At 39.6% G+C, this 27277-nt stretch overlaps 2 protein-coding genes across 6 annotated transcripts in view; both read left to right on the top strand.

Moving 5' to 3' along the window:
- The window catches only part of LOC138064455 (mitogen-activated protein kinase kinase kinase 1-like), a 107682-nt gene extending 94063 nt beyond the window's left edge, over positions 1-13619 (top strand). For all 5 annotated transcript variants that reach the window (XM_068927170.1, XM_068927168.1, XM_068927169.1 and 2 more), the window contains 9 exons: positions 988-1079; positions 1342-1531; positions 1856-3131; positions 4214-4366; positions 5619-5781; positions 7306-7437; positions 8848-8990; positions 9477-9608; positions 10925-13619. In XM_068927170.1, the coding sequence (XP_068783271.1) occupies positions 988-1079; positions 1342-1531; positions 1856-3131; positions 4214-4366; positions 5619-5781; positions 7306-7437; positions 8848-8990; positions 9477-9608; positions 10925-11074 (2431 nt within the window). In that variant the 3' untranslated portion in view covers positions 11075-13619. The remainder of the gene's footprint in view (positions 1-987; positions 1080-1341; positions 1532-1855; positions 3132-4213; positions 4367-5618; positions 5782-7305; positions 7438-8847; positions 8991-9476; positions 9609-10924) is intronic.
- Positions 13620-17097: 3478 nt separating this feature from the next.
- Positions 17098-23960, top strand: LOC138064706 (SET domain-containing protein 9-like). The gene is made up of 6 exons (XM_068928507.1): positions 17098-17266; positions 18020-18387; positions 19871-19994; positions 20896-21011; positions 21754-21859; positions 23864-23960. Exons 1-6 carry the CDS (start codon positions 17169-17171, stop codon positions 23949-23951), a joined length of 900 nt encoding a protein of 299 aa, XP_068784608.1. The 5' UTR covers positions 17098-17168; the 3' UTR covers positions 23952-23960.
- Positions 23961-27277: the final 3317 nt, after the last annotated feature.

The following is a 27277-nucleotide window of genomic DNA, read 5'->3' as shown; positions in this document are numbered from 1 at the left end:
TTTCCAGCACTTGCAGATCTTAAACGCTATCCTTCTTCCATAGGCCTTCTTCCCATTAAAAACAACAACAAAAAAAATATTTTGGGTGTTGTCATCAACCATCCCTTCCCCCTCAGTTTGCTTTGGTCTAATTCTTGTGACTGCTCTTTAAAAGTCTTTAGCAAGTATCTGTCATCAGTATATGTAATATACTTATACATGTTCCTCACTGCAATGAAAGCTGTGGTACTTCTATTTCTTTAAAGCTTAACATAGTGCTATGTAATAAGAAGCAACAGTGTTATGTTAAGAGGTGGCTGTTCTGAGAGAATATCTCTGGCAGTTCTGGTTTACATAGGCCTTGCCTTCCTGTCCCAAGCTACCCTGTCTGCTCTGCCAGACCAACCAATTTGTGCCTGTGCTGTGAACTAGGTGCAGCAGTGATTCAGCTTGATTTTTGTCTCTTTCAGTTTACTTCCTAAGCAGCATTGATCAGAATCAATGATTCTGAAAATACAGCCCCAGATGCTTGCTTTTTTTCCCTTGTCTAGCGATAGAATAACTAAAATTAAAGGAATAAGTGAAACAGACCTGTACTTCTATTTTTTTGACAGTGGTGTGGGATCCAGAATTTAACCTGCTTTGTGCAAGAGGATGAGCTCCTGACATGTTGTATTTTCATTAATAAAGAGTTTAAAGAGTTTATTTCCTGAAAGTCTCAAAAGAATTTGGGAAATGTGGATGTGATGGTTTAAGCAAGAAACCTGTTTGTATTTTTCATTTTTTCGCTTGTTAGTGATAGACACTTGCATTTCTGGAGCGTCCTGTAAAAATACCATAATGATTGGTGGCTTACAGGATTATATCAGCGTATTGGCATAAAGGGGTGTGAAACCAATTTCCAAGCAGAGATCTAAGCTTTTGCTAATGATTATTGAAATGTAATAATTAGAATGCTTTTCCTCAAAAGCATCTGCTAAGATTTACTTTGGTTTTAATTTCTTACAGTCGAACAAGTCAACTTTCAGTCTCAACTCTACTGGAGATGTGTAAAGGCCAAGCAGGAGAGCTGGCAGTTGGGAGAGAAATACTTAAATCTGGTAATGATAGCTCTTCATATATAAATGAGTTATAATTACAAGCAAATATACCCAAGTGTCTAAAACTTAATACAGAATTTATCAGAAATCAAAATGGCTCAGAGAACAGTGTTGCTCTTAGGAGTTTGGGAGAGGGTAAGAGTGTGTGTGGAGGGGTTAATTTGGGCACATGTATATTTCTATATGATACAGTTCTAATCTTTATGGAATTTAGATTATGAGTACATTTAATCTTTATGTAATCGACTCTCTTTTTGAATAGGTTCCATTGGTATTGGTGGTGTTGATTATGTCTTAAACTGTATTCTTGGAACCCAGACTGAATCTAGCAACTGGCAAGCACTACTGGGGAGACTTTGTCTGATAGACAGGCTTCTGTTGGAATTCCCTGGTGAATTTTATCCTCACATTGTCTGTGGTGATGTTTTACAGGCTGATACTGTAGTAGACAGGTATGTGCTTACGCTCTTTGGCTTATCTTTGTAGTCAAAAGCTTTTGGTGATTTCTTGAAAAAAGGTTGGTTTTGGCTGTTTTAGCTAACTCTAAGTAGTTTATTTTTATATGCAAAAGTCGGCCTACTTCTCAGAGTAAAGAGTTACCATTTTTTTAAAACTTCTGACCTGTTAAACAATCCTGAAACACCAGTGCAGCAATAAGTCTCCTTTGCTATTGCAGAACTGACAGCCAGGTATACTTTCTTGAGATGGCTTTCTTTGCACTAGTTAACTAGAGCAAATCAGTGTATAAGACAATTTTTTTTCCTTTTAATTTGCAGGTATAAGAAGCTTCTCTCCCTTTTGAATTTTGCCTTGCAGTCCATTGACAATTCACATTCGATGGTTGGCAAACTATCCCGGAGAGTATTTTTGAGTGCAGCAAGAATGGTTGCAAGAGTGCCCCATGTTTTTCTAAAACTATTAGAAATGCTGAGCGTGACACGCTCTACTCATTATGCAAGGATGCGTCGACGTCTGATGGCAATAGCAGATGAAATGGAAATTGCAGAAGCCATCCAGCTAGGAATGGAAGAAATGCATTCTGGAGAATGTCGACATGATGACTTTTTGCAGCTGCCTGTACCAGATAACTCTCCAGAAGCTACAGAAAATAATACTCCTAACAATACTGTCCAGTTATCAGGGAAAAGTGGGAAAGGTTTAGGAGACAAGAAATTGTGTGCCAGTCCAGAGGACGTTTCTGAGACACTGGCTGGCCTAGCTGTGGGACTTCCTGTTTCGTCAGTAACCACAGAGCAACCAAAGCCAGCCATTCAAACAAAAGGAAAGCCCCACAGTCAGTGTTTGAACTCTTCTCCCTCATCCAGTCATTCCCAGTCACTGTTCCCAATGCTTCCGTCTCCTTCCAATCCATCTGTACCAGCTGGCACTGTAACAGATGTCTCTAAACTCAGACCTCAGGGATTCATTCCCTGCAAAATCCCCTCACCTTCTCCTCAAACACAGCGGAAACTTTCTCTCCAGTTTCAAAGAAACAGTTCTGAAAATAAAGAACCAGAGAAACTTTCTCCAGTTTTTACCCAGGCCAGGCCATTGCCATCCAGTCACATACACAGGCCAAAGCCATCTCGACCCACCCTGAGTGATGTGAGCAAGCAGGGAGAAACCTCAAAAAACAGTATGACACTTGACCTGAATGATATTTCACAATGTGATGGCAACAGTAGTAATAGTAGTGCGGTTATACCAAGTGAAGAGACAGTGTTCACACCAGTAGATGAGAAATGTCGATTGGATGCTAATGCAGAACTCAATTCCAGTATCGAGGACCTACTTGAGGCCTCCATGCCAACAAGTGATGGCACAGTTACATTCAAGTCTGAAGTTGCAGTGCTTTCTCCTGAGCGGGCAGAAAATGATGATACTTACAAAGATGATGTAAATCATAATCAAAAATGCAAGGAGAAGATGGAAGCTGAGGAGGAGGAAGCTTTAGCTATTGCTATGGCAATGTCAGCATCTCAAGATGCCCTACCAATAGTACCCCAATTACAGGTTGAAAATGGTGAAGATATCATAATTATTCAGCAGGATGTAAGTATACATGGAAATTTAACATACAGACTTCCGCTTTCTTAGGTCTGAATTGAGGTTCACTAAATTGATAAAGCTGTGCTGTTGTAGTCTTAACGTTATACGAATATAGAGACTCGGTGCCTCCTCCTAGGAGTTGGAATGTACATATGAAGAGAAGTACTTCAGTATAAAGAGCCTGCCAGTTCAGGGTACTAATAGAATCCTTCCATGGCTGCTGTTAACAGGTTTAGAGGAGGTATTTGGAAAGGAGGCATCATGTCATGTACCAGCCTTTAAAATGGCAAAGTATAAAAACAAAAATAGGAGGATGCATAAAAAGGCTGGAGGCAATGGAGGATTTTAAGAGTGGAGGCACAGGAAATGAGAATGATGTTATTAAGCAGGAATAGAAATCTACCGGGTTGTGATGCTGATTTACTTTTGAAGGCAATCACGCAAAACCAAATTCCATCTGAAAGAAAAGATGGACAGTGTAGGAGGAGTGTGGGGGGGAGTTTGTTTGTTTTTTTTTTGCCTCCACGTTTTGAGGGAAGCTGTGAAATGCTTTGGAAGTCAGAAGAAAAAGCTGCTTGTTAGCATATAGATAAAAGCACAAGTGAAAAGAACAGAGAGAGAAAGGAGTGTGTAATGTTTTTTTGTTTTGTTTACAAAGTGGTTGGTATATCTACTTGGAGCAGGGGGGGGAGTAAGACAGGAGTTGGAAGCTTGTGAGGTTGTGAGCCTAGTAAAGGTAGAGTTACTAGGGGAGGAAACGGAGGAAAACATATGCTGGGTTTTGCCATCCTTTGCGTGAGGTAGCAACATGTGATGCATGAAATGCCAGAATGTCTTGCACTTAGGCTTACCTTTCACCTTCAGGTAGTAAGTTAGGAGGTACTTTCTTCTGATGTGTGGTGAGAGTATGTGGATTATAGAAGACTGGTATTCTGATCTCAACTGAAATGTTTATAACATGCAGTACCAATAACCATAAGAGAGAAGAGAAGCATATAAACTTGAGTATTTTCTATCCTTCCAGAATGTTTAAATTTTAGATGCATGTTCGTAAACCTGGAATTGATTTAGAATTTAATTTCCAGACACCAGAAACTCTGCCTGGGCATACCAAAGCAAAACACCATTACAGAGAAGATGCAGAATGGCTTAAAGGGCAGCAAATAGGCCTTGGAGCTTTTTCTTCCTGTTACCAAGCTCAAGATGTAGGAACAGGGACATTAATGGCTGTAAAACAGGTAAATACTTCACTTGTTAATTATATTCTACTTGTTCCTAAATATTACTTTGGAATATTAAATATAGAAGCTCTCTGTTTTCACAAACTGTTCTATACTTCCTCTGCTTCCAGTCATATGTGTACTCACGTAATATAATTTATATACACAGTATTAACATAATATTTTCACTTTCATTTCCCCTTAAAGAGAAAAAACTGTCCTTTTTATATAGCCCTCTCATATTTTTCAAAAGCATTTTTGCTTTTATCAAGTTCACAAATCGGTGAGAGTTAGGAATGAAAACCAAATCTCTTTATTCCAAGTCTAGCTGCTATTTGCTGGTTAACTGTTAAAGTAGTTTTCCTTCATTTACTTCTGAAGATTTTATCCTAAAACAACTTTTAAGTGGAAAGTATAGTTTAATGCTCGTTTCCAATCCTACACTTGGCTTTGTAGGGCAAGTACTTTTAATATTTAAATGCTTAGATATGAAGGTGTGAATGGGGAAAAAAGATCCAAATACACATGCTAAATGGAGAATTTTGGAAAATTCTAGAGCTGATCTTTTAGGCATAAGGTGACCTATGTCTGAATTAATGATACAGACATGGAGGGAATTTTAATTTTAACATTTTCTTATTAGTTAGAAAATAAATTTATACCTATGGACTTGAGAAGTTTCAAATCATTTAATCAGGGACAGAATATCTGTTATCAGGTGTTTTTCCTCTGAAACTTGCTTGCCTGTGAAAGAGTACAACTATCTATGTGGTTCTCAAGGTGCTTCCTGGAGAAAGATGATTGAGTCTCATAGATGATTAGAAAGATGATTATTTCCCAGAGGAAACTCTGAAACAATGGTATGTTGTAGAGAATTAGTAGGGATCAGAGCTGGGGTTGGTTCCAAGTCCATCTCTGGACTTTTGGTTGGCTTTTGCCTCTCAGCTTTCTGGGATAATAGGTTTAGTCCTAATGCAAATAGATAATATGGTTAAAATGGTAAGGACCTTGCAAATAGCATCACTGTCAGAACCTAGTTTCAGGTATTATCTTTTCCCTTTTCTTCAACATCAGAAAAACACTTTCCTAGTTTAAGCAAAGGAAGGAGACTTCCCAGCTCCACACTTGCAGAGATTCTATTGGCATTTTCCCCAGGTGATTGCTCTTACATTTCTGTGATTGTCTCACATGGAGAGAGATTCTCAGTTGAAAGGCCTTGAGAGTCTGATAATTATGGAAGGTAAATCTGGATACAATATCTTTAAAACAGGTGACATATGTCAGGAACACGTCCTCTGAGCAAGAAGAGGTAGTTGAAGCACTGAGAGAAGAGATAAGGATGATGAGTCATCTAAACCACCCTAACATTATTCGAATGTTGGGTGCTACATGTGAGAAGAGCAACTATAATCTCTTTATTGAATGGATGGCAGGTAAACAACATTACGTGCTAAAGACAATGAAAGCATAAGTTGAATCTTGAGCTGTATAGCTTCACACTGCCAAGCATTCCATGTATCACTTCAGTTTGCAAATCTATTAGTATCTTCATTGCCATTGATAACCAGCATAGAGGATTAGTTTACAGAATATTTTGTTGCTTTTTAAGTGGTCAGAGATATTCTTACAGGCTCTTTTTTTTTTTTTTTTTTTTTTTTAATCTGGACTTTTTCATGCTTAGTCTGTCATACGACTAATGTAACTGGAAACCTTGAGCAAAAATTCTAGTCCTTGTTCTGAATTTCTAAAAGAGCAGAGAGGGAGGCAGGCTTCAGTCTGGTATATTTTTAAGCCATATCACTTTCATTATAGCTGCATAATGTTAAATGATTATTTTTAGTCAACTTTTTATAATAATTAATAGATTTCAGGAAAAACATGTTCAAATCTTAGTTTAAATTTGTAAAGTGGTAATTTAGTAATAAATAGTGAGATCTTTTTACTATTGTATAAATCAGGGGACAATAAAGTTCACATACCTTAAGATGGAACTTTATTAATTTTATGAATGACATTATATGATGTGGGATTATGTATTTTCTAGTCTACCAAGGGACCAGATTTGATATCTTATACATCCTTTTAGCCTACAAAATAAAGCATTGCACCTTAACACACATTTTTTGGTGGAAACCACTTAGTAATACCAGAGTGCTAACCAGCAAGCCCAAGTATGTGGTGTTATGAGCAGTGGTGCAGAAAATACTTTCTTGAAACTCAGGCTGACTTGAAGAGAAAATATTTATAAAGTATGATTTTTCTGGAGTAGTGTTATGTACGTAATGAAATATCAGGAATTCTCCTTACTGCATTTGAGCCCAGGTTATAATAGAGTACTCTAAGAAGCACAGTGCAACTCCAAAAACTTGACAAATCTATATGCCATTTCTAGAAAACAAAGAGGAAGATGCTACTCTTCCTAGTAGGTATACTAGACTTCTAGATATTGATACTTAAATGGTAACAAAAGCAAATTAAGATCCTGAGAGGGAACATACACTGGAGGCTGTACATATGTATTACCCCAGAGAGAGCTAGTTTTTCTACTACTTGAAAAACTTAATGCAAGATCCGGATAAATACGTGTAGGGCGTTTTTCTAATCATCAACGATACCTGGTACGCTAACATATTTATGTATGTATTTGCATGTGCATAGACACACATACACGTGTGATTTTTTTGTGTGTTTTTTCTTTTTCTGAGGAAAGATGAAATGAGTAGGATGCATGAAGAGATGTAATTTTTAAACTTATGCTTTTTCCAGGTAGAAAGTAACTGAGTAATTGAATATTTTGTTCTTTGCCTGTGGAACTCTAATATATTTAGGGGGATGGGTAAGAAAACTAGTTTTCAGCTTGGAATACAAATATCAAGCTCCAAGTTTTTGAGGCAATGCTGCATTCTACTAATCTCCAGTATAAATGTTGATTAAATTGTATCATTTTTATTTTCTAGGAGGCTCAGTTGCTCACTTGTTAAGTAAATATGGAGCCTTCAAAGAATCAGTAATTATTAATTATACAGAACAACTGTTACGTGGCCTTTCTTACCTCCATGAGAATCAGATAATCCATAGAGATGTTAAAGGTAAAAATTATTTAAAATGTCATTATAATGACCTTATGAGTATGTATAACTACCTGAAGGGAGAGTGTTAAGAGGATGGGGCCAGAGTCTTCTCAGTGGTGCCCAGCGATAGGACGAGAGCCAGCAGGCACAAACTGAAACACAGGAAGCTCCGTCGGAACATAAGGAAAAACTTCTTTGCTGTGAGGGTGACTGAGCACTGGAACAGGTTGCCCAGAGAGGTTGGGGAGTCTCCTTCCCTGGAGATCTGGACAGGGATACAATCTGGACAGGGTCCTGGGCAGCTTGCTCTAGGTGATGCTACTTGAGCAGGGAGGTTGAACTAGATGATCTCCAGAGGTCCCTTCCAACCTCAACCATTCTGTGATTTAACAAGTAATATTCAGAAAGCACTGTGTAATTTTCCTGTTTGAGACCTATTACATGGGTTGAATACAGTCTCACGAGTGGGGTTTTTATTGGATTTGTCTCATCACACTTAGCCTTTAATCCACGGAAATTAGTCAGAATGTTCATAGCATGTTTGAGGATATTTGCTACCTGTGCCGAAGGTTTGGCTTTCTGGACTTGTTCAAATAAAATATAAAGTTATTATATAGTTTTAATAGTTGATTAGTCGGATTGACATAAATATTTACCCTGAAATGACAGCAAAATCTGTGAATAAGCCAAAATAAGAGCTCAAGTTTTTAACGCATAGAAATAATCTGGTGGGTTTTCTTCCTTCATCCTAACTAAACATAAATACAGTTGTGCTTAGGAGATTCTTGTATGGCCTGTTAATACTGTATAAATTCTTGGTTTTAACTTGATTTTTTGCGTATCCAAGAGATTTAATTTAACAAACGAAATTTGGACTTCACTGAGAAATCCCAATCTTGAAAACTTTTACTGCTTTTAACATCACTATAGCTGTCCATAAAGTAGAGAGAGATCCAGATAACTAGCAACACGGCAATGGTAAACTTATGACTTCTTGTATTTCTCCTTAAAATAGGAAAGCTCTCTATGCCTCTAATTCCCTTTTAAGAGAACTCAGAACAGATAAAAGTTTAAATTTCATAGGAAGCAGCAGGCAGTGAAAACCTCCAGGGTTTTGGATCGCTGTTTTCCTTCTTTCTCCCAGTTCCAGGCATCATTCCAGAATCCTATGTTTGCCCTACTTTGAAAGTTTGATTGCTTCTCTAAATCTCTCAGATGGCCTCAAGCTGTGTGCAGTATCGTTCAGGCATAACAGAAAAGTGGCCTATTATTAGATTTTGTCCCTGGTTTCTAGATTTTCTTGCTACCAGTGGTGGGGAATATCAAACTATTTACAGTTTTGAAATGGAGGGAGGGTGGTTGTGTGTTCTTTCTTTTGCCTTTGATAGAAAGCCAACTAGCAGGTTTTTTTTATTATGCTGTTGACAGGTGCCAATTTGCTAATTGACAGCACAGGTCATAGATTAAGAATTGCTGATTTTGGAGCTGCAGCCAGGCTGGCATCGAAAGGAACTGGTGCTGGGGAGTTTCAGGGACAGTTGTTGGGAACTATTGCATTTATGGCACCAGAGGTAAGAAAGCAGTTTTGGAAGTTGCATGAAAAAGTTTATTTGAACTCTACACTAATTTAAACAGCCAAACAGAAGAAACTGCTGTAAATGTTTCAAATGTATTTTATAAGTACTTGCCCTAAACAATGGGAGAGATACAAACACAGCATTAAAAACACTTCCATTTCTTACTTATCCAGGTGTTCTAAGTAGCTTGTTATGAGATACATCATAAGTATTGTTACTAAAGCACAAATGACAACTTGGTCAAAAGGTAACAATTGCAAGATACTTTGCTTTGTCCCTTGATCTGGCCCTTTATTTTGCTGGCTCTCTACTTTACAGCAGAGAGAGATAAATCTTACCAGCATTTACATCACTAGTCACTCTGTTATCCCAGAATGTTAATTGAAATGCGCTTGAAATGCAAGTAGTTAGCTCTGATTTTTCAGTATCTGGAGATTTGGAAATGGTTAACCTGAGCTTTGACTTGTCTTGTCTGTTCAGGTTCTGAGAGGTCAGCAGTATGGTAGGAGCTGTGATGTGTGGAGTGTTGGCTGTGTTGTTATAGAAATGGCTTGTGCTAAACCTCCCTGGAATGCAGAGAAACACTCCAATCATCTTGCGCTGATATTTAAGGTGAGGTACTTTGTTGCTACGAATATACTACAGAAGACACTGATGTTATTCTTAATTTCATATATAGCAATGTAAATTTCAGAAAGTTTTGCGAGCAGAGATTGTTACAATTGCCCTATCTTTATACTGGAGCTGTTAGAACAAAATCAGTACTGATAACAAACACAATATTTGCTTATGGAAAAAAATAGCTGCCAATAGTAATTTCCAGAAAAGGCTTTCTAAGATACGAATACGTAATGTAACAAGCAAAAAAAAAAAAAAAAAAGATAGGAATGAAGTTGATACTGACTCTGAACAGCCCTGTAAAATACGGGAGCATAAGAGAAATGATCTGTTGTTTCCAATTGCCATAAAGTGTTTATATGCATATTCATGCTTCTTAATGGGGAATGTCCTTTGGTGAAATCTGATATTTAGCATTCAGATTTTGCTGTAAGAGGTTTACCATTATGACATGCCACATAAAAAATGTATTTTTGTATTTTCACCTGGTTTTGGCATTCATGTTTCTTAATAAAATCAATTAGGTAATTTGCTTTTAAAGATCTAGTTGAACAGTAAGGCATTAATGAAGAAAATACTTCCAAAAAGCAGATATAGCACAGCAATATTGAAATGTTTTAATTCAGTATAGAATAAGAGATTTAAGTGTCTCTATTCTGTGTCTGTGTGAATCTGGTTGTGTCAGCCTAATGTTCCCAATAAAGCATCATCATCTTAATTTGATATGGAGAAAAACAAAATCAATTTAGAGAATGAGCTGCTTCCATCTGAGAAAGATTGCACTTTGTGGTGGTAGCAGAAATAAAATGAAGACAATGAAAGAGAGCAAATAGAGCTCGACATACTGTAGCATAATATCTATTAGCTTAATGTATCTCAATGCTTGCTTGCATTATGCCACTTAACACTGATGTCAAGTAGTAGACTAAAGAATACCCCTAAGTGTGGCATAATGGCATAACAGTATTTCTTGTGGTCTGCTCAGCAGATGTTTACAGCAGAATGCTGCAGGAAGAAAAGTTTCAGAAAAGTACAAGGAGAGAGACGGAGACCATGAAAAGCAGGAGAGAGCATATGTTACTGAGGAAAGAGGCATAAAGGGAACTTAAGACCCAAAAAGTAAATTTTGTAAAATGGAAGCAATAATGTAATCTGCGGAGAAGCTGCAGTAGGAAATATCCTACGTGGATAAAAGCTCATAGTGTAATTGAGGTCAGCTGAAAACTATCAGCTTGTTGAGGCTTATTTTGAGGTTTTTTTTTTTTTTTAAAGAAGTACTGACTTCTAAAACCTATTTTCCATTTGTTCAGATTGCTAGTGCAACTACTGCTCCATCAATCCCTTCACATCTGTCTCCTGGTTTAAGGGATGTGACTCTTCGGTGTTTAGAACTTCAACCTCAGGACAGACCCCCATCAAGGGAGCTGCTGAAACACCCAGTCTTCCGTACTACATGGTAGCTAATTATGTAAAAGTCTGATATACTGAAGAAAATGCTACTGAATATACAATACCTGTCTTGCAGTGCCCTTAAGCACAGCAGCTTGTATTATTCTGCTGGCCTTAATGATACATCAAGGACTTAAGGCCAGTGGAGCACCCTACCTAAGTATGTGATTGACAAATCGAGATCTTTACCTAAGCTCTGTATGCAACATTTTACAACTTGAGCAGAAAAATGTAAACTGTGCCTTTTCAAACATCTGGCTCTTGGTTTCTTTAAATCTGCAAGATTACTTAGCAGATAAGTGATATATTTTATTTGGAGCACTTTTTCAGCAATATTAGCAGCTGAGGGGCTCAGGATCTATTTTAATATAGCAATCACTGTTCCATTTCACATCATATAAGCAGAGGGTTCTGCAATTACAATCAGTTTTCAGCACTGGTTAAAAGAAAGTTCTGTATCTGTCTCTTTTGATTATAAAAAGTAAGTTTTTTTGTGTAACAAATTAAAGCATTGATAGATACTTTAAAAACATTTTGCCTTCATTAAAGTAAGAGGAGGCTGTTGTGGTTCACTGTGCATTTACTGCTGGCCATGTAATTTCTTTTGAAATTAAGGTTTGTATTTTCATTGTATTTTTAATGTTCAGGGAAAGATGATCTTTTAAAATTGAATAACCTTTATAACAAGGTGCAAACTGTGCCACTGAACATCTTGCTGACACAAGTTTTAAAAAAGGTTTGCTTGAAATCTGGAATTAAATAAGAAGCCACCTTCAGGTCAGTGTTTCAAGCTCTGCTAGTACAGGTTATTTTTAAAAAAACAAAAAAAAAACAAAAAAAAACCACACACACACACACAGAAAAACTTAAGTTTGTTATGCATAAAACAACTTAGTCTGAATCATGTTAAATGTTGTTGAGCCTTCTTTTCATATAGCAGTTTCTTCTGGCAGAGTATGTAGATAAGTTCCATGTTAAAGGACCCAAACCCAGCTCCCACTAAAGTTTATGGGAGACTCTCTCCTGTACTTCAGTGAGGCCAGGTGCCAGCTATGAGTATATCTCATTCTTTGTGCAACAAAATTGAGGCAATGTTCTCCACTGATAACGAATTTTGTCTGCTGTTTTCCTTCTGTTGTACATCATCTATTTACTGTAGCCATTAGTGATCATTTAATTTGAAAATGTTAAAAATATTACCATAAGAAAGGTATTTATTTTTAACAAGAAATAAACTTGGACTTGAGAAGCAAGGTAAAGTAAAATGTGAAATTAAGTTTCACCTGTCATGCAAACTCATGTTTTTAACAGGTGTATTTTTTAAATAAAAAGGTTTTTTAAATGATTTTAAAGGCAGATATTTAGATTCTGATGCATGTAATTCTGAAGGAAAATGGCAGCTTTTCTTTTGCTTTTTAAGAGGGGGGGATCTTTTAAAATCAAGTACTGATTGTGTTTAATCCATTTACAAAAAAAAAATACTGTTCATGTTTTAACTCTTCAGAAGCCAGTTGAATTGTTGGACTGAAATAGAATTGGTTATTTTCAAAGACTCAGGACAAGCTAAATAAGCTATAGTACATTAAAAATGTACAATATAAATTGGAAGTAAAACATCTTAAAGATAAGTTTACATGAATGATAGTGCTCATACTAATAAAAAGCAGTGTCATTAGTGGTGAATGTGTATTTCTTTTGGAAATTTTACATTCCTTTGTTTTGGAAGATTGGCAAACTTTGAAGAGTTAAAAAGATAATACCGAAATGTGAAGTTTGGTAGCTCTAACTGTTTTGTACTTGACTTTTTTTTGACCACTTTAGAATTTCTCATTCTAATAAGATTGTTTCCAAGTCTTTCTTATGTGCAAGCTTTAAAGGATGCACTCTTGCCAATTCATGTACTGGAAGATCAATTGTCAGATTAATACTGTTTCTGGCAGAAATGTAAACTGTATAAACTGATGAACCTCAGCTAATCAGTATTACTTTGTAGATCACCATGCCTACCACATTTCAAACTCAAACTGCCTCTAGATGTCCAAATGCATTTTGTTTGAGTTTGTTTGCGTTTCCCTCAGCTTGCTGGTAATTGTGGTGTTTTTAAAATGCAGATGTGATGTAATATTCTTATTTTCTTTGGATCAAAGCTGGACTGAAAATTGTATTGTGTAATTATTTTTTGTTCTTAATGTTATTTGGTACTTAAGTTGTAAATAACGTCTACTGCTGTTTATTCCAGTTTCTACTACCTCAGGTGTCCTATAGAGTTTCTTCTACCAAAGTTCACTTTCACAATGAAATTATATTTGCTATGTGACTGATTCCTAAGACTTCCAGGGCTTAAGGGCTAACTTCTATTAGCACCTTACTGTGCAAGCAAATTTTACAGAAATCTCTGGGTTAAGAAATTTGGCTTCATTGTATCCTTTGTTATTTTAAATATATCAAGATATTTTAATTAAAAGTTTTTACCCCATTGAACCAATTTTATATAGTATAATTTGTACCTATTTTGGTGTTTTTTGTCTTTATAGTAAATAAAAGTTTTTGAACAAATTTTGTTTTTTGTTTGTAATGTAAATATTTTCAGTTTACCAATGTGAATAAAATATTTCTGGTACGCTTCATTGTTTTTAAACGCATCTCATGTGCAACACTTCATATAGTAAGATTTAGTTTCTGATATGAAACGACCCATATGAATATAGGCTGACGTATTTCTTTATTAGTATAGCTAAGATAGCTGAGATGAAGGGTTGCAACAAAGACTAAAAAAGACCTTTTTAAACTGATAATAAAGGTAGGAACTTCTTGTAGGATAATTCTCTGTGAACCTCATTTTGCTTGTGTCTTTAGATTAAACGTTAAATGACTAAGCTTTGCATTGCTACAGAAATTTAGTTATTCATTGCCAAGTCAGGTGAGTGGATTTGGTTTAGATGAGTTCTGGAGCTGTTAAGGTATGTCTTGGAGGCTAATCTGCTATTTTATGGTTTTCAGTGAAGTGATTCCGATTTAAATAGCAATCACAACAAAACTTTCTCGTATTCAGGTAATCTGAAACGTATAGCAAAAGTAGGGCTTCTTTTAGCTGTTTTGTTTTTCCTTATTTTTTTTGACATTTTAAAGTTGAAAAATAAGCTTAAGCATTCTGTGGTCTGTTTTGTGACTACTGAATTCCACATTTTGAAGAACAGTCTCTTTATATGCTCCATTACTCATGTGATTTTCTGTTAATACAGATTCCTGTGTCAGTTCGGCAGTAAAACTTGGCAGCAGCAATCTTCAATTAAGCTCTAATATCCAATTTTTAAAAGCTGAAAAATATTTTAGCAGGAATTTAGGAAAAATACATGACAAGGGTTAAATAAAAGATGATTCAAATAAGATATTTACCTTCATTTAATTTACTGTAGAATACCTGAATTGTATTATACTGTGGTAGTTAGAATGTTGCTTGTTGGCTGTTACAGTATCTCCTTTTTGGGAGCAGGGAAAGACAGAGATTGCCTGTTCCCTACAGTTGGCAGTAAATATCAGACTCGCACTTGGGGAACTAAATGCCTTAATTTGCAGAGGGAATGCTCTGTTCTACAGGCAGATAGTTCAAGTTGTGCTCTTTTGGAGATCAGTGGTGAGAATAACTTCACATTCCATGTTCTATCTGGCGGTTGTAGTTTGACAGTGCTTTCAGAGACAGAGCTTTTCAGAGCTTTCACTTCTGCTTTCAGAGCTCATTGGAATGTCGTGAGGATCGTGTATTTCCTTTTTATATCTTCTGAGAGGTTAACTCGTGTCCGTGGTTATTCTGCCCTGACTGTTTTTCCTTCTAAGAGACGACTGTCTGTCTTTCTAAGAGACTGTATTTCCCTAATCAAATTTTCTCTAACTGTTAGTGTTCCTTCCTGAGCTGAATCACGAATGTGACAGTCTCTCTTTTAAGAGCCACAATATACTGTTCTCTTGCATATCCTGTGCATAAGGGCATGTTGTTTTCTCATTAAAACTTTAGTACATAGCTGCAACATTTTAGAATTTCGGTTGTAAATTGAGACCTTTTTTCCATGCCGTTACCAAGAAAGTCCAGAAGATGGCGGAAAAGCACTGTCACCCAGCCTAGGACTGTTTCCTTTTATTTTTCCCTGAATCAGTTCAGTTTGTACATCGTTGTTCAGCTCCCCTTCTTGGAAAAGATGTGCAAGACCAAGGATAGAATTAAAATGACTATGAAGTTAATCAAGAAGGAGTTTATAAATGCTTCTGAGGTTCAGTCTAGAAGTGAATCTTCCTGCTTGCCTTACTGCTTTGGTGGGCCTGCCTCTCAAAATCTTGAACCCTTGGCAAAAGTTCAGATCCAGATATGGGAGAATAAACCTCAACAGTGATTTAAGGTTTACTTTCTCTATTCACCTCCAAACCATTTCTCAAACACCAGCTCCTCATTATTAATTTTTAAACTGGTTTCCTAAGAAAGATAGATGTATGCTGTCATGTCTTGTTTTTCCAGTAACTTTTGACTTCATTTTGATGTTCAAATATACAAGTTTTATGAAAGTAGATACCTTAGTAAAGAAGGGAAACCGAATCAGTTTGCCCCCTACACCTCCCCCAAAAGAAATTCCTGTTGTTGCAATGTGAGTTCAAATCCTTAAGTGTAAGGGAAAGAAAAGAAGAAAATTACTAGGAGCACCTCAATTATAGAAAAAGCATGTAATCTGTCTGGGATTTTGGGGGGGGGGGGAAATGGAGTGGAAAGGCTTTCATATTTTACTGAACTCAGACATTAAGAAGCTCACACATCTGCAGAATGCAAGACTTCATTGACTGTGCAACTTGTACTGGACTTGGTTTTCCCTTAATTTGTTTCTCTACCCTCTCATTCTGTAAGGATGTCATCCTACTTATTTTATCCATAATTCAAGCAATGCATTTTTATCTGTCACTCTAGGAAAAATATCTTGTGCATTTACACCTTTTCCGAGGAACTGAAGATGGACCTTGTGCCTTTAAAATGATGCACAGTGGAAGTACAGCTGTGTGTTTACTCTGTGTGGCTACATGGAAGTATAAATAAATAAGGCATTGCCTAGTACCTATACCACTGCTATCATGTTCTTTCTATTGTAATTCTGTGCAATTCTGTGCTGTGGAACCCATGCCTGAAGTTAGCCTTGTGGAAAGAGGATTTTGACTTTAAAACAAATTTAAGTATGCTAATCTATTGCTGCCTACAGGAAGGATGAACTTCAGTATTTCCGTTGGAGAGGTAGTGGGGAGAGTCTACCAAGGGCTGCTCTAAACCAATTTGCAGGTTGATGTAGGGCTGCTTCCAATGTGACAGGGAGACAAGAAGTCTCAAATCTCTGTTTTCCATCTAACAACCCTGACTTTCCATCCTGATGAAATACTATTCAGTGCTACTGTTCCCTAGTGCCAGGGCTTGTGCTGTAAATACGACTACGCTGAGGGAGCGATTGTTCGATTCTTTGGTTCTTGTCGCTCCTAAGCGGACCAAGATTACAACCGTCCAAGTGAAGAGTAATTTGGGGGCCTGTGGCCGAATGAAGTACCTTGCTCTAAGAGCACCAAGCGAGTCTTAGAAAGCTGAACCTCCACGTGCTTAGGGCAATGGCTGTAGTGGGTACGGGGTGAGCGACGCTCAGCCGGACGGGGCCGTCCGCAGGCTCTTTCCAGCACCCCACCCGCCGGCCGCCTCCGCCTGCCGCGCTCCCGGGCGAGACAGCGAGGGCGGAAACGGCGGCTGGCTGCTCGCGCCCTCTGCTGGCGCCGGCCCGCAGCTCCAGCAAGGCCCGGCCGCCTCCTCCGCCCCAGCGCTCGCTCGCCCGCGGCGCTCAGCGGGCCGCCGCCGCCGCCAACCCCGGGCAGCGCGGCGCTGCCGCCATCTTGCGCCGCGGGCGCTGCCTGCTGCTACCCGGCGCCGCCGCGCAGGCGCCAGCTGAGCGCGTCCCTGAGGAAAGGGGCCGGGGCCGGGGCCGGGCCAGGGCGGGGGGCCGCGGCCGCCACCCCCGGCGCGGCTGCCTGCGAGCCGCGGGCTGCTCGGGCCGGGCCGGGCCGGGGCGGCGGCGGCGGTGGCCGAGCTGCGCCATGCTGCGCGCCCTGCTGCGCGCCCTGCGGCGGCGCTGGGACTCCTACAAGTACCGCTTCGTGCCCTGGGTCGCGCTCAACCTCCGCCGCAAGCGCAGGTGAGGCGGCGGCCGCCCGGGCCGCGGCGCAGCCCCCCGCGGCGGCGGAGGCCCTGCGCGGGCAGCGGGGGCGGAGCGGCCGCGTCGCGTCGCGTCTGCTCTCCGCGCGGTGCGAGGCGCGGCCGCGGTGCGCGGGCGGTTGCTGGGACCCCCCGGCCGTCGAGGAGCCCGAGTTGATTCCTGGGGGGTTTTCTGAAGTCACTGGAGGGGCCGCAGCAACGCGGTCTGTCTAATTTTACACAGGGGCTTAGTTTCCTTGAGAAGCTCTTTCAGTCCTCTGCGTCCCTTTGCGTTAAAAAAAAGAATAATTTAAATTAGTATTTAATATTAAAATCGATGCTGGAAGTAGCCAGATGGATTTTTTTTTTCCAAAAAAATGACATGTCTGGTCCCTTTTTAAAGGCAAAAATAGTTCTTACTTGAACTTAAATCAGAAGAACATCGTAATAAGTAGTATAAGTTAAGGAGCTCCTAATCAGTATAAAAATTATTCCTACGTCTCACTGAGAGTGTAACGAATGTTTGATAAAAGCGTCAGTAAGATCTCGGTGGTGTTTAACCAACTTAACTGTTGGTGTAAATACATCAGATGGTGGTTTCGTAGGTGGAAAGGTATGAAACAAGCTTCTTTACAGTTTTGATTTCCTTAAAGCAAGCATGCAGATAACTTTTTCTTTGCTCCTGTAAAATCTCTCTCTTATATGTCTTTTAGGAAAACTGTAATCTTTTTTTTTTTTTTTTTTTTTTTAACAGGACCATCCGATATGTTCCAGAAAGCTCCCAAGACAAAATTATCACTGATGAAGATGTCTTTGCAACACTACTGAAAGTATTTAAAGCTCTGTTCATAAATGACTTTAGTAGACAAACCCACATCTTGGCCATACTTCCGGAAATTAAATGTAAATATCTGGAACTACTACTGACTGTTGAGCTGGAGAGATCGACTGTAAATTCATGTAACCATCAGAGTCAACGTCTGTTTAGTCCGGAGGAGGTTCTGTTTAATACGCTAGGGTTCAGTATTACTCGAGACCGAAGTTCACTGGTTTCTGCTGGAACGGGAGTCTTTGTTACCAAAGGTTTTGTGCCAAAAGGGACCGTTGTGTCTATGTATCCTGGTAATGAAATATTATTCTTATTTCTGAATAAGATAGATGCGTTTTCCAACTCTCTAATTGTAGTGCCAAAGTTCAGCACCAATTTTTACTTTACAGGTTTTATTTTTGTCATTCCTTAACAAAATCACAAGTTATGATGAATATTTCTGTGTATAAACTGACTAGAGTTATTTTCAAAATAAGGAAAGCAATATTCTGTTGGGGGGGGGGGAGATTGTTTTGTTTTTTAAAAACCTTTAAATGCTCAAGGTCTGATTTTTAGCTGATTGAAAATTGATCCAGATTCCTTAAACACAAGCACACAGGAGTGATTTCACACAGATGAAGAAAACAGATTGATTCTTTGGGATTTCTCTTTTGGAGAAGTGTTTGCAAAACTGGGGTTTTGAGGTCTCCACACAGATCAGCAGACAGACTATGGATTTTTTTCAAAGCACAGAAATATGGATTAGAGTAAAACCCTTATTCAGTGAAACTCTCCTCCCTGAAGCATATTTGGCAGATCAACACTTCTCTATTCCTTCTCCCTATTTCTTGGAACTATATTTGCTTACATTGCTTAAACAGATTTGTAATTTTGTCAGCATGGCCGAGCTGGTACAGCTCCATTGAAAGGCTTTGGATTTGTTTCCATTTCATTCTGTCAACAGAATCATCCCCCATACGTGGTCCCTGTAGCTTATGCCAGCGGGACAGGGTTAGGATGAGTCTGAGAAGTTAGGTGGCAGAACATGTTTTGCCATGCCTCAGTAGGAGTGTCTGGCCGTTAGCTTTGACTTGTAAACTGAGCAAATATCAACTAACAGGGAAATAACTTGTAACGCTGCAGGCCTCTTTGGACGCACTAGAGGTGAGTATAGACTCACTGAGAGCGTATCATTCCTGCCAGAAAATCCATCATAACAAGAGGATGAGCTGCTGAAATGCCTTCCTTTTCCAGGGGTAGGAAAGAAACTGCAGGGCTGGATGCTGTGGGGATAACAGGTCTGTGCTGTCCTGCCTGCTGTTTGGCAGCTGGTGCAGCCTGCCAGGAGGACCTTCTCCACCTAACTCTTTGCAAGATTTCAAGCCCGGTTTCCTGCAGAGGGCTGCTGAAGATATAATAGGTGTGAGGGATGCTGGACTACAATACCATGAGAAATTGCAAGCCTCACTTGTTCAGTCTGCGCTTTGAACCCAGGCCAGGCCAGGTTAAATCCTGTCCAGATACTTGGGGCACATTCTACTGAAATGATTTGCCTGTTCTCCTCCTCATTTTGGCATTTTCCCTCTCTTGTATCAGCCAAAACCTCTGATTTGGAGCGGGAGGAGGGGAGTGGGGGATCTTTGCTGTGTGTGCACTTTTCAAAGCGTTCTCTCACACGGTAGTAATAATGAAGCAAAAAGAGTTTTCTCTTACCTGTCACTCTGTCTCCTTTGGGTAAACCGATTCTGACAGTTTAACTTCTTTTCTTCTGAAATATTCATATCTGTCTTGCAACAGGTACAGTATACAGAAAGTATGAACCCATCTTTTTCCAGTCCCTTGGCAATCCCTTTATTTTTAGGTGCATAGATGGTGTTCTTATTGATGGGAATGATAAAGGACTATCCAGAGCAGTGTACAGGTGAGTTGTCAAAAGAAATGGGAATGTCACTGAACTGGCATTTTAAAAGGTGGTACTAATTATCTCTGTACCTTGCTGTCTAACTCTAAATCAAGATGTATTTCTGTGAGTATCACCCATTTCTGTGTGTCTCCATCTGTAAAGACAAGATGGCTCTTGATGAAAACCAATGTACAGACACTGTCTCTTGTTTAAAGAAAAAAAAAAAGTTTTAATAGGAGCAGGATGTGGCATACCATTTTCAAAATATTCCTGAGCTTTTTAATCAAGTCTGCTTGGTGGATTTAAAAAACAGCCTCTGTATGGACTTGCCAGCACCTAAAGGGTGAATCTGGCAACTCTGGCACTGGTCTCCAGATAAACAGCACATAATATACGAGCAGTAAGCTTTCACAGCAAGCCCAAGGCTGACATGTACTTGACTGCTCTAACTCCCATTGAAATGTAATCTGTAGCAACTTCTGTGTAGTGTGCAAATGTAACAACTAAAATCTTATGAATAAAAAGCAAAAAGGGTAATAAGGGCCTACTTGTACCCGGTTTGAACTCTGGGAATGAGTTTGCAATTGGCGTCGCAGTGAGCCTTCGCACCTCTAGAATTGAAGAAGATTTGTTGACTGTTCTGTAATTGTAATGTGTGATATAGATTTCTGGTGTTGTACATGGCATTTTCATGCTGGCTCCTCCACTAGAGTCAGAGAGAAGCCACACACTGATAGGAGACTTTAGTGTATTTTTTAAAGTATTACCAAGGTTTTTTTTCAAGAATTATTGTATCCACCAAGTGGGTTGGACAGCTGTAACTTTACCCAGCTACCATGGCTGTTTCTACGGGCAGAAGTACAGATCACCGGTCAAGTGAAGGAACAGTGTTTCAATTTAATGCTGTGGTTCATTCTAGGTCTTGCAGTAGGAGAGACCAACTCGGTCCATTTCAAATGAGTGATGTGAGCTGGCTCACGGCTGCCCTGCAAAACCCACTGGCCGTGGGACAGTACGTGAACAACTGCTCACATGGTAAGTTACCAGGTAGATTTCTCAGACTTGAGTTTGACTTTATGGGTATAAATTACTTTGGGAGTGAGATGGAGAGTCAGAAACTGATGGTGGGGGGCAAAACTGCTGTTTGACTGTTTAATAATACTTTTTAGGCTTCCTTAAGAAATAAACAAGGTCCACCCAAAGTCTAGGAAACTGTTGTTATAGCATAGCTGTGGGACATGAAGAGAGGAACTATTTCTTCCTCCTCACAAAATGTGTTGGTCCTGAGTTTGGGGGACTAACAACTGGCTCATGGGTTTGGCTGTGAAATTCTGAAAGCTTAATGGCTACCAAACCTAGCCTGTAAGCGGCTTGCAGAGCCTGGGTTACACTCATAATATCCTGCCTTGAAATAGCATCAAGGAAGACGGCTGAAATACTGAACCGGGTACTGACAGGCGCGGAGACAAAGCTCTCTCCCACATAACTGTTTCTTCTAGGTCCAAAGTCCTTGTAAAGAAAACTCCCCTGTACCTGCTAGATAGATGGTGCTTTGCTCTCTGGCTATCTTTATGACACCTTTTGCTGCCATGAAAATTGACACCAGGATAACTAGTTCTTTTTAACTTACAAACAAACTTACAAGTAACTACAGCATAGTTTTCAGGTCTGATGAAGCAGGTGCTACTTTTGCAGCAGTACATTTGATATTTTTATGCATCTCTAAACCCTATTTAAGCATCTCGATATCACAGAGCCTTTTTTTTCTTATTTCTAGACAAAGCAGCCAATGTCTGTTATCAGGAGTTTGACGTGCCAGGATCTTTTCCAGTAGAACTGAAACAGTATCTTCCAAACATCGTCTACAGCCATGCCATACAGAGGTTAGCAGTGAATCAAAGCCTTCATAGATCTGTGTGATAAAAAGTATCCTATATGTGAAAACCAACATGGTTGAAGAGGAAGGTTACTCCATATAAAGATGATTTACCTGAAAGTGTGTATCTATAAGGAAAAGCGTTAGCTCTTTGAATAGACACATTTTAAGCAAATTACAAGACTGTCATTTCTTATTGTTCCTTTTTTCTGCATCTTCACAAATGGCATCAGCATGGCTCTGAAGCCATGGTTCTCACAAGCCATGGTTGCACTATGGTGTGATTTGTGAATCACATAAATCACTACTTATGTTTTGCTAGTATTACAGTAATGATATTTTTCAGTATATATTTCAAATGGAAATAGTAACCCTTAACCAATCAAAGTCCTTCTAAGATAGTTGAGATTTAGGGTTCTCACCCTCCTCTTCTCCGTGTCTTCTGCTTAAGGAGCATGTGAGGAATAAGCCGATGGATTTACAGGGAGAAACTTAAAAGGGATTTGTATTGAGACAAGTGAAACATTTGCAAAACTTTTGGAAAGCTCTGTCAGATTTTTTTTTTCTTTTTCGAAATGTGAGAAAAGTGACAATTGGATGAATATTTGAATGGAGCTGTCTGGAAGTGAGTGCCCCTGCACTGGGATGCAGTTAAGAGTAACTTTCAAGCTGTGAAGATGTAAGTTTTAATGTTGATCCACAATTTAATACACCAAGGAAGCTACTCTTCTGGTCCACTTGCTGCCTCAGGGACCAAACAGTTCACTTCATTTAGAAGATGTATAAGGATTTTAGAGCAGATCATCTAGGCTTTTAATGTAAATCTGTAGCTATTTTAAAACTCTGAAATTTGGTTGGAGAGAGTTATGGTGCGTATTGGAAAAAAATAGCTTTTCTAATTAACCTTAGACTTTGTTGAGGCAAGGTTAAATATGGGAATATGCATTTGTAAACTACAGATAAATGAACAAAAGCCAATAAAAGAGGAACTAGGACTGAACTTGCAGGAAGCCCGGATGCTACACTTGAAGTGTGCAAAGGTAGCGTACCTAAGCTATGGGCCTATTTCAGAAAGGGGAAATTTTGCTTTCGTCCTTGGAATCTGTCCAGGAAACAGATCATCAGTTCTCCCAGTGTCCAACCAAAAGCCAAATGATCCCCTTCACTTCTAGCTGTTCGTTTTGATATTTATATTTACAGTTCTAATAACTTTGGTAATCTAATTTATAAATCCTTTTCTCTCTTATAAAAGGGATTGCAGCGCTTGCTAATCTTTTTGTTTGATTTTTTTTCAAAATGGGAGAGCACTGCATTTCTGAACAGTGGGGACTGTCTGGGGTGATGCTATTCTTCACTTTCACATCCAGTGTCATCAGAGGACTCTCCCTTCCTCCCTAGATCACATCTTCCAGCTTTAGGACATGTTCATTTATTCATGAAACTTGAAGAGGGTTTAGCGAAGGGATTCCTAAATTGGTAATAAGAAAACTATTTGCCAGCCACCAATTTTAGCATGGTTTATGGAGAAGTCACCCCTTACTGTACGTTACAGCACGAGACTGATTTCAGTTCAGAGTTGTCTTTCTGGATGTTGTTTGCCTAAGAGTGGGTTCAGCCAACCAGCACCTGTGGGTAGGCATGTTTAGAAGAATGGTTTCTGCTCTGTTAGCCTTGCTGTAGCTTCTTGTCCTATGTGTATTAGTATCTTTTTCCCCTGTCTTGACTGATCCATTTCATTTCTGAATAGTTGTGTGAGTAGAAGCATTATTTGCCCATACACACATGTGCTATGCTGTGGGGGGTGGGGGTAATGATACCATTTTTATTTGTATTTACTATCTGTATTTCAACATCATTTTCACAGGCTCCCTGGCCTGTCTTATATGTGTTACCCTCAAAAGTAATCTAGATGGAGCCATTGTTTTAGCTCCTTGCTATGAAGAATTTAAGAAATTAAAAATGAAATGAAATTGTTCACTTTCCCATGTTTTGCTTTTCTTTTTTTCTGCAGCCACCTGAGGTGTGTAGTGCTTGTTACTCTCAGAGACATCAAGCAAGGAGAGGAACTTTTTTCCAATTACTTCACTGTCGTCAACTGAATTAATAGGTTGAAATCTGTTTTATTAAAATAAATTAACGGTATATGTACTTCAAGCTTCATGAGCATCTTTGCATAATGGAGAGCTGTGCTTTGTTGTTTAGAAAGTGAGCTGCAGCCTTGTGTTTCCCTGAAAAGACTCCACATCTGATGCAGAAGTGAAGGTTTAGCTGTTTACATCATTAGGTTCTCCGCTGCCTATTATTATTTAAAGTTAATTGGTTTCAGTTCATAAAATTAAAATGTAAGTTCTGGACATATCATTTCATCTTCTAGTTTGTTTAGTTGTCCATAACTGTGACTCAGTTTTAATCTTTTGCCATTTCACTTCTCATACTTGCAACAGAAATAATTTGTAAAAATTGCCTGCCTCAGATGATGTTCAGCATTTTATGGTAATTGTTAGTTCCTGTTTGGGTTTTCCTTGGAACTGGTTCCATTCTCTTTGGTATCTTCCTTTTTTAAGAAAGTATTTCAGTGTACCCAGTTGCCCAAATCTTGTATGAAGCCTTTTGGAAGAATGTCAGTATACACTTCTAATGTGCCTGCATGGTGCGCTATCAATCACAAGCAGGCTGACTTGAGCCACTTTACCTATCCCGTTTTGGGGCAGGAGGAAGGACTACTTGATACCTTCAGATCCCTTCCAAGCCTAATTTCTGTGGTTCAGTTAAAGTTTCCTGGCATGTGCCATCTTTCATAGCTTTTATTCCCACAGAGAACTTTGTGTTACAGAGTAACTAAAGGAAGTGATGCCAAACAACAAATGTGTTTCACACTTTTTAATGAGTTACTGGCATAAGCAGAGCCAGCCATTCCCACATTAATTCTTGATGCTGTCTGCAAACTGTTTTCACAAAGTAAACAAGAGACAGCTTGTCAATCTTTGGGTCAGGCTAAACAGCTTTCTTGGGAAAGAAGAATCACCCATGTCTTTGCTGCAGAAGTCCAAGCAAGCCTCTGAACTGATTTGAGGTTGGCATAAGCCCATGAGAAAAAAGGAACTGGGAAATTGTGTGTTCTAACCAAACTGGTGGTGACCAGGCAGGCAAGATGGCCTTAGCCGTAGAAGCAGCTAGTCTCCTCTGCAGAAGACAAAGCTTTTCATCACCTTTATTGGTCTACTTCCACACCTGAAACTTGTCTTTCACATTCATCTGAAAGTCCTTCTCAGGCAGAGAAGGCCGGTTCTTTCAGGCAGATTTGAGCAGCAGAGCTTTGATACCTTGGCATGGAGCTCAGCACAGGCTGTACAAGCTTTATGGAGATGCTGGGGACACTTCTAGTAACAGTGCTTATTGTGTCTTCACTGTATGATAACAGATCAGAGCAGGTGGTGATCTGCAGTCTGCTGAAGAGGACACTGATCCCTCACCACTCTACCGGTCCCCTCTCTCCAGAGCCTTTTCCCCACAGCTCCTTCTGGGAGGAGGTTATTGGGCATCTCTTGATCTCTGCAGGGTTGTCAGGGTGCCTGTGGTGTTGCTTAGCTCAGGGAGGTAACAAAGCAATACGAGTTAATGCGGCTTTTATTTTGCTTGTACATTGGTCAAAGTTTATGGGTAGGTGGAGAATGCTAGTTTCAGCATGCAAGAAAAAGCTGGTGCTATTCTCGTTTCTCTAGGATGAGATGCTGTCATGCAAAGGCATAGATTGCTATAGCTGTTTCCCTTATATGCTTGTTAATCATTCTTAAGGGACCTGATTTTAAAGTATTCGTTTATTAAGAAATAAATAATTTATTAAGCATGGTTTACTCTACTGCAGTTGTAAACTCCTCTCTCCTGAGGTGTGAGTGCTGCACAATAGTGGAGGATTACAGTGCTGAAATGCAGGCTGCATATTACTAACAAGATGCACGGGAAGAGCTTCGCCTTACTGAAATACTGAAGCTTGACAGCCTCCCTTAGGGGCTGATCCTACGTGAGGGGAAGCAAGACCTGGCCTGGAACTGGCAACAGCAATTGATTTCTGTCTGTTGATTGATAGCTATAGAAAACCAAAAGCTTATAGGAGGAAGAGGTACAGTCAGGTGGTCCTTCCTTTGTTACCAGTTGTGAGACATCATTGACCTGGCTCTTCAGTGAGACCATTTAGGCACCAGTTTCCAGTTGAGTTTGTGAGGTGTTAGACTTTTAAACGCCTTTGAAGAGCTGAGCCTATCCCTAAGTAAGTCTTCCACCCATACAACACGTTTGTTTGTTGTGTTTGTTTTAAAGACGTGAGGTGTATGCAATGATGTGATGAATTAAGATTTGATTGATTAGTTAAAATGAGATGTTCCCAGTTCTGGGCTCCACGGTGTAAGAAAGAGCGATACATACTGAGGTGAGTCCAGTGAAGGGCCACTAAGTTGATTAAGGGGCCAGAGCATCTCTCCTATGAGGAAAGGCTGAGAGAGCTGGGACTCTTCAGCCTGGAGAAGAGAAGCCTGAGAGGCAGTTTAGTTAAATGCTGGCACTAGCAGAACGGCCTACGGAAAGGCTGATAGTTTAAAGCAAGCCAGAGCAGTACATCGGTGTCTGGTCAAAGTACCTCAGGCAGTTGGGAAAAAGAGGAGATGCCTCTTGGAGCCGAATGCAGAGGAGGCAACACATGGAAGTACAGGTCAGCCCAGTACTAGTATTATTTAAGCTGGATTGAAAAACTGCTCATAGGACTTTTGATCTCTAGTGTACAGCTGTGAGTATGATTTAGAGTAGCTGGACATGAGAAAGCCTTTGTCAGTTTTCCTGGCTTAGCCCACTCGTGTTTCAAATCCCTGTCCAAGTGGGGTTGTACAGGGAGTTCTCATCGTGGACTGGGCTGGGAGGCAATCACTTGCAGCTCAGCGTCCACCTTTCTTCTGAAATTTGTTCTTAATCCTTCTGAAACATTACCACTGAGCATGTCAGTAGAGTGTATGTATGTGAGCAGGGCAAACCATGTCCTAATGCTTTAGATGCAGGGGTACTGAGGATCAGTTTGTCAGGCCCTGGAAAAAAAAATCAGTTGTACTACTGAAGGATGTATATGTACAGTATGAGTGAGTGAGTGAGTGAGTGAGTGTGTGAGTGTGTGTGTGTGTGTGTGTGTGTGTGTGTGTGTGTGTGTGCGCGCGCGCGTGTGCATGTGTGTGTGTGTGTGTATAACTTGCATTTGTGTAGGCACTGAGGCAACAGTTCCCCCAGGTACCTGAGCAACTCCCATGGTGCCAACACCAGGAGAAGGGAAAGCGTATGTGGGTGTGCAAAAATGATTTTTCACTTATCCTTCTCGCCTCCTTGATCTCTACGCCGTCATGTCTTCCCATGTAACTACTCATCAGACCCTACTGTGAGCTTATCT

The sequence above is a fragment of the Struthio camelus genome, chromosome Z (genome assembly GCF_040807025.1).
Source record: "Struthio camelus isolate bStrCam1 chromosome Z, bStrCam1.hap1, whole genome shotgun sequence".
In the NCBI taxonomy this organism is placed as follows: Eukaryota; Metazoa; Chordata; class Aves; order Struthioniformes; family Struthionidae; genus Struthio; species Struthio camelus.
This window is presented reverse-complemented; position numbering and strand designations above follow the sequence as displayed.

What these genes read in the sequence shown, in the direction of transcription:
- LOC138064706 (XM_068928507.1), top strand. Translation starts at nt 17,169, where the DNA reads ATGCTGCGCGCCCTGCTGCGCGCCCTGCGGCGGCGCTGGGACTCCTAC. An exon ending in CGTTGTGTCTATGTATCCTG is followed by an intron (nt 18,388 to 19,870) that starts GTAATGAAATAT and finishes GTCTTGCAACAG; the next exon opens with GTACAGTATACAGAAAGTAT. An exon ending in CTATCCAGAGCAGTGTACAG is followed by an intron (nt 19,995 to 20,895) that starts GTGAGTTGTCAA and finishes GGTTCATTCTAG; the next exon opens with GTCTTGCAGTAGGAGAGACC.